At 38.0% G+C, this 11467-nt stretch overlaps 1 protein-coding gene and 1 pseudogene across 11 annotated transcripts in view; both read right to left on the bottom strand.

Annotated features, from left to right (window-relative positions):
• The window catches only part of SYNE2 (spectrin repeat containing nuclear envelope protein 2), a 405273-nt gene that overhangs the window by 265229 nt on the left and 128577 nt on the right, over positions 1 to 11467 (bottom strand). For all 11 annotated transcript variants that reach the window (XM_017533965.2, XM_017533967.2, XM_017533970.2 and 8 more), the window contains 5 exons: positions 6147 to 6311; positions 5162 to 5274; positions 4176 to 4338; positions 2209 to 2287; positions 1774 to 1961 (listed from right to left, as the gene is read on the bottom strand). In XM_017533965.2, the coding sequence (XP_017389454.1) occupies positions 1774 to 1961; positions 2209 to 2287; positions 4176 to 4338; positions 5162 to 5274; positions 6147 to 6311 (708 nt within the window). The remainder of the gene's footprint in view (positions 1 to 1773; positions 1962 to 2208; positions 2288 to 4175; positions 4339 to 5161; positions 5275 to 6146; positions 6312 to 11467) is intronic.
• LOC108308238 lies at positions 7 to 1763 on the bottom strand (annotated as a pseudogene).

Genomic DNA, 11467 nt, shown 5'->3' with positions numbered 1-11467 from the left:
GTCTTGCTCTGTTGCCCAGGCTAGAGTGCAGTGGTGGGATCTTGGCTCACTGCAACCTCCACACCAAGACTAATTCTAAGCAGCATTCTTTGCAGGGACTTTTGACTTTCCCCTTAGAGGAATCCGCCATCCTTGTTGGTCTAGCTCTTCATTTCTAAGTGCTAACTGGCGAGTGCCAGCTGTCTGTCATCACTCCTGGTCCTGGACTTTTAAAATGCATCCGATCTCTCTTTCTATGTGGTTGATGAACTTACAGCAGAGGTTTCCAAACTTGTTTAGTTCATGGAGCCCTAACTGTCTCATTAATTTTTTCAGTGTCCCTAGGCCAGAAATATTATCTAACAGTTCCTTCCCATTTTTAATAGTCAGTTCAACAACTTAGTAGCAGCATGGTGTCCAACAGATGGATGTTGTTGTGTCTCCTTCGAATTTTAGAGTGTTCTGTAAGTTCTGTTAGTTCTCTCTGGTAGCTCAGGATTTCTTAGCAGTTTGGATATTACAAGCTTAGAATGTTATTTTTCTCTCAGTTATGTACATTTTTATAGAAGACCTTTAAAGACAGAGGGACTTTTGGAAGACAAGGATCTGAATTTCTAGTATTAATATGGGTGACAGAAAGAAGTGCTGACTCAACCCCTAAAATGCTCTTTTTTGTACTCTTACACTTTTACTTTAATACAAATAATCTATTTTCTATTGAGTAATTTTAGTTTCTATTTTGAAAATGTTTAATCTGAAAGACTATAGCTATCTGCAACAGAGAAAAACAAATGAAAGAAAGAGAAACTATCTCAGATAATCACAGAACAGATTATTACAGGAATAACACATTAAAACACTAATGAATTACATTGGCAGTTCTTCCACACCTCCACACATAAGTTAAGGTATCCTAATTGTCCTCCTCTAGAAACTCAGGAATATTTTAGAGCTGGAGGGTTTCAACCAAATGTAAAAATAAAATTTTCTGAACGGTAATTTATTTTAAATGTGTCTATAAGCTACCCAGTACATTGTTTTTTTTTTTTTTTAACTGAAAGTTTCATTTTTTATTTAGCTTTCTGACTCTGTGCTTGCACCTTCAACACTTCCACAACGATTTTCTGCTCCTCGATAAGGAAAGCACGCTTGATCCTGTCACGAACACGTTTAGCACACATGGAACCACCATAGGCCCTGCTGACATGTTTCTTTGTTTTGGACAATCTCATAAGAACTTTAGGTCTTACAGCACGAACCCCTCAAAGCCTGCCTGGGCACATACCACATGCTGATTTTGGTGCTTTCCCAACCTTCTTGGTATAAAGGTAAACAATGTTATTACCAGGGGTCCGGGACAGCCTAGTTTTGTTAGAGGCGGTATTGTAGGAAAGCCTATGTTGGTATGTCAAACGCTGGACCATTCTGAGTGCCTGCACACAACATCCACATTAAGTCTTATTTCCTTTCCAAAAGAGTTTAGCAAAACATCTCCAAAAAGCAATTACTCTGTATGTAAATTACACCTCAAGAAAGCTCTGTGTTGCTGGCAGTGGGTGGGTGGGTGGGGGTGTATGTATGTGTGTGACCATGTATAAAACCTATAAACCAGTGGAGAAAACTGCCTCTTGGCAATTATATTGGGAAGAAACTAAATTCTTTCCAAACCTCGAAGAATTTTCCAAAACACTGGTGTATTCGTCTCTGCTTTCTCATCTTCGAACTGAAAATGAGGGTCATAAAATAAAACAATTAAAAAATAAAATTGAGCAGATACTATTAGATTGCAAATACCTCTTTAATTTCTTCCTTCTTTGTCTCCTCAAAGCAAGCCCTTAGTAAGCGAAGGTTTTCCACATAAGTAGCCCAATATGCCAGCACTTTTTGTAGAGTGGACTTCACATTATATATATTTTTCCTATACATACAAACATCAGATTTCATCACCATATATTGTTTATTAATATTCTGACATTCTCCAGCTGCAATATTAAAACAAAAAAGTGATCTTAAAAAAACAATTTTTCATTAATAATATTCTTAAAATATTTGCATTAATTGACAGTGGCAAAATAATATGTCCTCTGACAATATTAAAAGTGAAAGCAAGAATTTTCCCAGGAAAACATGCACATAAAACTAATTTCTAAAACATTATATAGAAAGTAAAACAGATAAAACATCATTAAGTGACAGTCATTCCTTCAAAAAGTAACTGAACTACTTTACCCAAATTCTTATAAATTTCTTCACACTTTTGAAAAGAGGTATCGAGTTGGGCTAGGAATCCTTTTTCTTCAATAAATTTCTGGGAAGAAAAGAAAAAAACACATTGACAGTTTTTACTTCTAAAATTGTGCCAAGAAATCCAGATAGGGAGATATAGACATTCAATGAAGGACATAGTTACCAAAATTTCTTTAGGTCTTTAACACTACATATTCGGTAGGAAAAGAGGAAGAAGGATGGTTAAAACCCAGGAGATATAAGCTGAGTGTGAACATTAAACAGGTATGACATCTGATGAAATTTATCTTAATGTGGTGACATGGTGCTACAGTTTTCCTCTTGTGGAAAAAGGCAAGTTAAGTATTTATAGTAATTTCAGGATCTCCTACTTTGCACATTTTATTAATATTACATAATGGTGTCAGTGCTCTTATTTCACATGCTTTATTGAGTAATCTTTTCAGATATATTAGACTATGTTACAAAGAGATATCTGTCATACACACACATTTCAGAAACTACCATTAACCAGATTCTGTTACGGAAAAATACTAACCTAATTCAAAATTCATATTTACTGAATACTTATATGTGCCAATAGTATGAACATTTAAATAGAAAAATGAAAAATCAAAGAAGTAGAAATATTCAAAATCTAGCCTAGTTTAGAATGACGGTACTTCCTGTTTGGAAACATACAGTGTTTAAATCATAAATTGGAAGTAAATTTCTCTTTATCATTTTTTTAATTTTTACAATAAAATTTGCAATCTTGGAATTTTTCTTTTCCCCGTCATTTTTCTCTTTCTTTCTTTCTTTCCTTTCTTTCTTTCCTTTCTTTCTTTCTTCTTTCTTTCCTTTCTTTCTTTCTTTCCTTTCTTTCTTCTTTCTTTCTTTCCTCTCTCTCTCTCTTCTTTCTCTCTCTCTCTCCTTCCTTCCTTCCTTTCTTTCTTTCTTTCTTTCTTTTTCTTTCTTTCTTCCTTCCTTCCTTCCTTCCTTCTTTCTTCTTTCTTTCTTTCTTTCTTTCTTTTTCTTTCTTTCTTTCTTTCTTTCTTTTCTTTCCTTTCTTTTTGAGACAACTGCTCTGTTGCTCAGGCTGGAGTGCAGTGCAGTGGCACAATCCCAGCTCACTGCAGCCTCCACCTTTCAGGTTGAAGCAATTCTCCTGCCTCAGCCTCCTGAGTAGCTGGGATTACAGACACCTACAACCATGCCTGACTAATTTTTGTATTTTTATTAGAGACAGGGTTTTGCCATGTTGGCCAGGCTGATCTGGAATTCCTGACCTCTGGTGATCCGCCTGCCTTGGCCTCCCAAAGTGTTGAGATTACAGCTGTGCACCATCACACCCAGCACCCCCTCACTTCTAAAAAGAGGGAAACAAAAAGAAGGATAAGGCCTGAGTGTAGAATTGGCATTTCTGTGATGCTGTAGTTTTAACTTAGATGTGAATATATTTATATTTAAGTGACTTCAAACATTTCTTCCTATAAACTTGAAGAGTTAAAGCCAAAAAGAAAGCCTTATGACAAAAGAGAAAATGTGTATCATAAGTAGTAAATTTAGTAAGCTAAGATCAAAATGTTATATGAAAAATGTAATTACTGCATGAAAGTATGAATCAGAAAAGGAAACAAAAATTAACATTTCAAGCAAGTGAAAGAAGGAGTTTTCAATGAAAAAAAGCATGGAAACCTTTTATATTACATTAACTGACTTGGTTAACTCTTCATCTCCCCTTGGGTAGCAAGTAGTGATATATATATATCTATTTTTCCACTCTTCCCTCTGCTGCTATTTGACTCCTTGTAATTCTTTTCTTCAGGCAATATTTAAGCTAAAGAAATCGATCAAGAAAACCCATCTCAAAGCCTGAAGAGTTAATGGGAAATCGTGCCAAGTAAAAATGCAAACACAGCAGCAAGAGATGGAGAACAGTTGCCTAAGACACAAAATTAAAAGCTTACATGCCAGTCTTCCAGCAATAATTCCACAGATTCTCTGCTCCCATATTTAATGTTCCAAATATCCAATTTTGATTTCACTTCATCTAACAAACCAAGAACTAAGCACTTGTAGTAATGAAATTCTAGAAGTAGAATAAATTTTTTCTCCAAAATGTTGTTGATTCTGGAAAACAGTGCAAGTTTAGGAATTTAACTTCATATTATTGACCAAACGTGAGAAATCTGTTCAGCATTTTTAAAAATATTGAGGCTTCAACTTGTTCTTTTAAGTACATGGAACTCAGAGGTATCATTATCTCTTTCTTTTTTAAACACTGTAAGATACCATGACTTGATATAAAACAACCATTTCTAAGGTAAAAACATAAAACAAAGAACATTTTCTGAATAAATGATTTCCCAATTGACAAATCCTATAATAAAATGTTGATCTATGAAATATTTTACTAAATCTGAAAACTTCCATATGACTTAATATAAAACTATAAGTTTATATATTAAGCTTTTTCATTATTAAGGCTAACACCCTCTTATTACACTAATAAGTTACTTCTGAATGAGAAAAGATAATTGATTAAATAATCTCAATATTTATAGTATTTTACAATTATAAAATGCTTTCATATCCCTCCTCCCATATGATCCAGTTTCCTGGTGAGACCTGGACAGGGTGATTATCATTAACCCAAATTTACAAAGGAGGAAACATGCTCAAAAAGAGAAAAACTTATCCAAAACCAAGATACAGAGCTCAGTTTCTCAACTTTTTCCATCACCATATTCTACCATTCAATAAGAAAGGAAGTATGTTTGCATAGTATCTACAATGTTACTATTACATAAAACATGAAGATATTGTTATCAAGATTGAAAGGAGAATATTTGGTAAAAATTATCTAAAAATCTGTATTTTGTGGTCCCTGTAGTACAAGCTGTTACTCAAACGTGAATTGCACCAGCAGTTGTGAAATGGTAGTGTTACACACCGTCTTTTCATTTCCTCCAATTTGTCAGGTGGCACCAACAGCAAATGATTTTCATCTCTATTTTCAAAGGTAAGGAGATTGTTTGAATGATACTCAAATCTATCCATCAGGCTCTGAAAAGAAATTCAGCATGACATAAGCCATATTTATTGCCAAACACTGTAATTAAGGATTTGTCTATCTCAGTTACATTATATTTTTTCTCAAAAAAAACATGAAGCCCTCCCCTAACCCACTTTTCTTTATTATTTTAAGACACAGGGTCTCGTTCTGTCACCCAGGCTAAAATGCAGTGGTGCAATCGTGGCTCACTGCAGCTCGGAATTCCTGGATTCAAGGGATCCTCTCACCTTAGCTTCCCGAGTAGCTGGAACTACGGGCACACACTACAATTCCCAGCTAATTTTGTTTTTTAAAAAAATTCTGTAGTGGTGGGGTCTTGCTATATTGCCTAGGCTGAAACTCCTCCCCTTAATTAAGATTTTGTAAATAAATATTTTCATCATAAATGTTTCAAATCTGAATATTTTATAGAGAGGCAGACCACAGTGTCTTTAGTAAAACCATTATTATAATCTTTTATTTATTGGTGTATTTTCTATTCCTTTGTAGGCTCAAATAACATAAATCTCACATCATTTCTTTCATGCCATTTTAGTGAGAATCCGGTCTCTCAAATTTTAAATCAGGCCCCCTCTTCTCCACCCTCCTACCCCTTGACCTTTTTTTGGTCAGACTTTATTTACAGTTGCTTTAGAACTCTATCCTTATTTAGATTCTATCCTTATTGTTTCAACCTTACACTAGCACAACGGTCATGAACATAAAGTTATCTTCTAGGTCCCAAAAATCGCCAGAGGAATCATTCTAAACCATCCTCAAATATCCATTATATTTCCTTCCCTTCTTTTTAGGAAAAAGTCTTCCTCAAGAACAATCCCTAACAAAATGTGTTTTTCTACATCTCTTTTTCTGCTTTTCCAACCTTGAATAAAGTCATTTTCTCTTGTATCAGAGTCGTGTCTTGAGAGTAATCCTGGGAGGTTGACAAATCTTCATCCATAAGCCCTTCTACCTCCTGAAGCCAAGCTTCAGTTTGATGGAGGGGTGGAGGCAAGGCACAATTCAGCTTTACTGTCCATGCATTAATCTGAAAAAAAGGGAAGATATTCTTCAGTAGAACTTTTCTTGTTTATTTCTTCACATACAGTAGGTTTGATTCTTTGAAGTTGCTCTAAAAGTCATAACTGATCAATGTGATCCATTATCATGGAAATCTTTATCAATGGGTAAATTTCTTAGTTCTAAATATCACTTACCTACTTGCTGATCAGAAATATAATTTGTTTAGAAGCTACAGGAAAAGAAGGCATGAGAAAAAACAAATGTTTGATAAATCCATAATAAAATATGGGGTAGGCTGAGTGCAGTGGCTCATGCCTGAAATCCCAGCACTTTGGGAGGTCGAGGCGGGTGGATCGCGAGGTCAGGAGTTCAAGACCAGCCTGACAAGATGGTGAAACCCTGTCTCAACTAAAAAATACAGAAAAAAAAAAAATTAGCCAGGCATGCTGGCGGGTGCCTGCAATCCCAGCTACTTGGGAGGCTGAGGCAGAGAACTGCAGAGGTTGCAGTGAGGCAAGTTAGTGCCACTGCACTCCAGCCTGGGCAACAGAGTGAGACTCCGTCTCAGGGGAAAAAAAAAAAAAAACACAACAATATGGGGGAAATTCAAAAGATTTAAAGTATGCCTCTAAGCAAGGATGGACTATCCTACTGAATGACCGTTGTTTGTCCTTGTGTGCTGTGACACTACAACTGCATCTTCCATAGTGACTTACAACCATTTCTCTCTCTAGCCCTAACTGTATATCCATGTGACATATATCTACCGGATCTCTCGAATATCTGTCCTTCACTAACGCATCACCCATCCCCAAAGTCAGGGCCATCTCCTCCTTCCTCAGCCTCCCACCACTTCCTGCATGCACAAGCACGCGAGCCACACACACTTGGGACTGCCTGCTTCTTCACTCACTGTACTCTTGTGTCTTAACTCTTGCTGCCTCTTCTACCTGGATGTCCCCCCACAAGCACTGTCAAAACTCACTCACACATTCATTCATTCATCCACTGACCAAACATTTATGAACAACCTATTGCACTAAGAGCTGGAGATAAAGATATAGAAAGCTTCTGGTGTGGAGATGGACCACGTGATGGTTACCCATCGTTCAATGCTATACAGCAGTTAGGAGCAAATTAGATGTACAGATGCTGACATCGAAGCACCTTAAATACATTGTGCTCAAAAATAAAAGAAACAACATATATCCTCAACTTAAGGGTACACAATTTTAAAATACATGTACAGGTCAGGGGTGGTAGCTCACACCTATAAACCCAGCACTTCAGGAGGTTGAGGCAGGTGGATCGGTTGAGCACAGGAGTTCAAGACCAGCTTGGGCAACATGGTAAAACCCCATCGCTACTAAAAATACAAAAATTAGCCAGGAGTGGTGGTATGCACCTATAGTCTCAGTTACTCAAGAGACTAAGGTGGCAGGATCACTTGAGCTCAGGAGGTCAAGGCTTTAGCGAGCCATGATCACGCCATTACACTCCAGCCTGGGTGACAGTGAGACCCTGTCTCGAAAAAAAAAGGCACAGTGGCTCACACCTGTAATCCCAGCACTTTGGGAGGCTGAGGTAGGTGGATCACGAGGTCAAGAGATCGAGACCATCCTGGCCCCCTCCAAACGCCAACTTCTGTCTAACTTAAACTGCTGGTCATTCCTCCATTCCATTCCCAGCACATATATTATTTCTCAAAAAAAAAAAAAAAAGAGAAAAAAAAACTATAAATTCTATCTGTATTATGCAAAAACATAAAAAGAAACACATTAAAGTTATCAAACTTGTGGCTCAAGGAGAAAGGGGAAATAGAAAGAAGGGATGAGTATAAAAGGAAATCAAAACACAAGCCAATGAATAAAAACAAGAGCAGGGCCTCGCCCAGCTCCATGTGTTAGTATAAATGGAAGAGCAACTTAGCACCACCCCCTATGTCACAGTATAAACCAGATAAACAAAAGCCACAGCTCTTGCCTGAACCACCTATCCAAAGAAGCAGCCAAGAACACGGTTACAGGAAAGTGTGGTAAGTGACGCCACAGAGCCAGGCAGGAGGAGGTTGCAGTGAGCTGAGATTGCACCAATGCACTCCAGCCTGGGAGACAGAGTGAGACCCTGTCTCAAAAAAAAAAAAAAAAAGAAAAAAAAATTAGCTGGGCATGGTGGATCATGCCTCTACTCCCAGCTACTCGGGAGGCTGACAACACCGGAGAATCACTTGAACCCAGAAAGTGGAGACTGCAGTAAGCCGAAATCACACCAGTGCAATCCAGCCTGGGCAACAGAGCAAGATTCTGTCTCCAAAAAAAGAATGTGACTTTTTACATAAACGTATTGCTATACAGTTTGAAAGTTTATCTCCTCTGAATCTCATGTTTAAGTTTGACAGCCAATATTAGGGCTGGGCCTAACAGGGGGTGAATTCCCACAAGTGCTGGTTGTTGAAAAGAGTATGGCACCTCCTTTCTCTCTGTTTCTCTCTGTCTGTCTGTCTGTCTCTCTCTCTCTCTCTCTCACGTGATCTCTTGCCATGTGATTTCTATACACCAGCTCCCCTTTGCCTTCCATTATGAGTGGAAGCAGCCTAAGGCCCTCACCAGAAGCAGATGCTTTTTGTACAGAAGCAGAAACATGAGCCAAAAAAGCCTCTTTTCGTTTATTTGATACTCCTATGAAGATCAATCACAAATTAAAATGCTTCACTCAAATAACTTTCTCTAATGAAAGGATTGGTCTTAATTCTGTATTTTCTCTTTCTGTTACCTAGTCTAATTCTACTAAATGCACTGTTTTTATTCTGTGAGTTTTTAAAATTATTGTTTTACTGTAGAGACAAGGTCTCACTATGTTGCCCAGGCTAGTCTTGAACTGGCCTCAAGCAATCCTAATTTGGTCTTCCAAACTGCTGGGACTGAAGACATGAGCCACAATGCCCAGCTGAGTTCTTTTTTTTAAAAAACAGGGGATAGACTAGGCAATAATTTGTAAATTAGATAGATCACTTCAATGTTCATTCAAAAACATTTATGGGTATGTATGATATGCAAAAGCAAATATCTAAAAGATATTCCACCAAGTACCCAGGTATACAAAATGAGGACAAAGCTAGGCTCATTTAACGCAATCAAATGGAACTGTTCATAAAATAGAAGCATTAAATATAACAGTTTTTTCATTTTGTTTTGCTTTGTCTTGGAAGTTTAATTTTCTCAAAAGGCATATGACAAAGATAATTCTATAATCTGGTTTTTGTTGCTTTTTGAGATAGAGTCTCAGTCTGTTACCCAGGCTGGAGTGCAGGTGCAACCTTGGCTCACTGCAACCTCTGCCTCCCAGGTTCAAGCGATTCTCCCGCCTCAGCCTCCTGAGTAGCTGGGAATAGAGGCACATACCACCACACCTGGCTAATTTTTGTATTTTTAGTAGAGATGGGGTTTCACCATCTTGGCCAGGCTGGTCTCGAACTCCTGACCTCAGGTGATCCACCCACCTCGGCCTCCCAAAGTGCTGAGATTACAGGCATGACCAATTGCACCCAGCCAATTCTACAATTTTACATCATTAACCATTTGCCATTATGTCTCCAGATGGAAGAAAAATGAAAAAAAATGATTTCATTATTGTAAATTTTTTTTTGGAGATGGAGTCTGACTCCGTCTCCCAAACTGGAGACATGTCTCAGCTCACTGAAACCTCCGCCTCCCGGGTTCAAGCAATTCTTCTGCCTCAGCCTCCTGAGTAGCTGGGATTACAGGCTTGTGCCACCATGCCTGGCTAATTTTTGTATTTTTAGTAGAGACAGGGATGTGCCACATTGGCCAGAGCTGGTCTCGAGCTCCTGATGTCAGGCAATCGGTCCACATCGGCCTCCCAAAGTGCTAGGATTACAGGTGTGAGCCACTGCACCTGGCCGTTTTTGTAGGTTTTCAAATAAACAAGTTAGCATGCGCTTTTAGTATGTCTAATTATTTACACATTTGCCCAAAAATAAACCAGAAAATCTGATAAATTATTGAGTTAAAGAGAGCTAAGAACAATACCTCTAGTTCAACTATTACTGTTTGCACAACCAAAAGAAAGTTGTACATATTTTAAATTAAACCAAACCTGTGTTTTCTGACTCAGGGCTACACTCAATATTTATACAGCAGGCAGAAAAGGAAGAACAGAAGGCAATGTTTACCTTTCTTTCCTCTTCTCTCCCACTTAACACTTTCTTTCTGCAGTAATTACTTTTCAATTTGGCTGAAAATTTATATAAGATCTTCACAGGTCAAAATAACATAATGTTGCTATTTTCTACAGTAGACTCAATATGAAACCGTTTACTATGATGTTCTGAGAAATCTCTGTTCTCAAACTACTGAACCCAAAACTGTGTAGATGGTTTCAACTCTTATATATTCAATGACTTTAAAATTAGCAATGTCTCATTTTGGCATGCCAAGAAACTGAGCTGCAGTTTACCTGACTGAGGAATGGATTTTCAAGCTATTACCAATTTGCAGCCCTTAATCTTGCAAAATAGTTCTCTTTATGGCTTTTCTCATTATTTGGGCAATTTTTCCATATTTAACAAAATCAGGCCAGGTCTCTGTGGCCTGGAACAGCCTGAACTATACAGACAATATCTTCCTCATTGCCTTGCACTTTGTTGAGGACTTGGCCAACAAAGGATAAGACGGACAGGTCTTATCCTTCACAAGAGTCTGTTTCAAAGCGGTGATCAGAATAGGAACTGACAATGCAAGAAGCACCACCACTGATGGGAAGATTCTAGGAGCTGTGAGTTCCTTAAAATTAGGTTCGCTAAAAGAGTGGCTCTTTGAAGCCACTGAACTGCTATTTAATACACTTAGTAAATGATGTGGAAAATATATTCTGAAAGCAGGCTGCCACTCCTGACAGCCAAGCAGGGGTCAGCAAACTTTTCCTGTGAAGAGTAAGTATTTTGACTTTGTGGACCACACAGTTCCTTTCATAACTCTGTAAATGTATTAGAAATCATTTTGTTGCCGGGCGCAGTGGCTCAAGCCTGTAATCCCAGCACTGTGGGAGGCTGAGGCGGGTGGATCATGAGGTCAAGAGATCAAGACCATCCTGGTCAACATGGTGAAACCCCGTCTCTACTAAAAATACAAAAAATTAGCTGGGCATGGTGGCGCGTGCCTG

This window comes from Cebus imitator, unplaced genomic scaffold (genome assembly GCF_001604975.1).
Source record: "Cebus imitator isolate Cc_AM_T3 unplaced genomic scaffold, Cebus_imitator-1.0 Scaffold83, whole genome shotgun sequence".
Taxonomy (NCBI): Eukaryota; Metazoa; Chordata; class Mammalia; order Primates; family Cebidae; genus Cebus; species Cebus imitator.
This window is presented reverse-complemented; position numbering and strand designations above follow the sequence as displayed.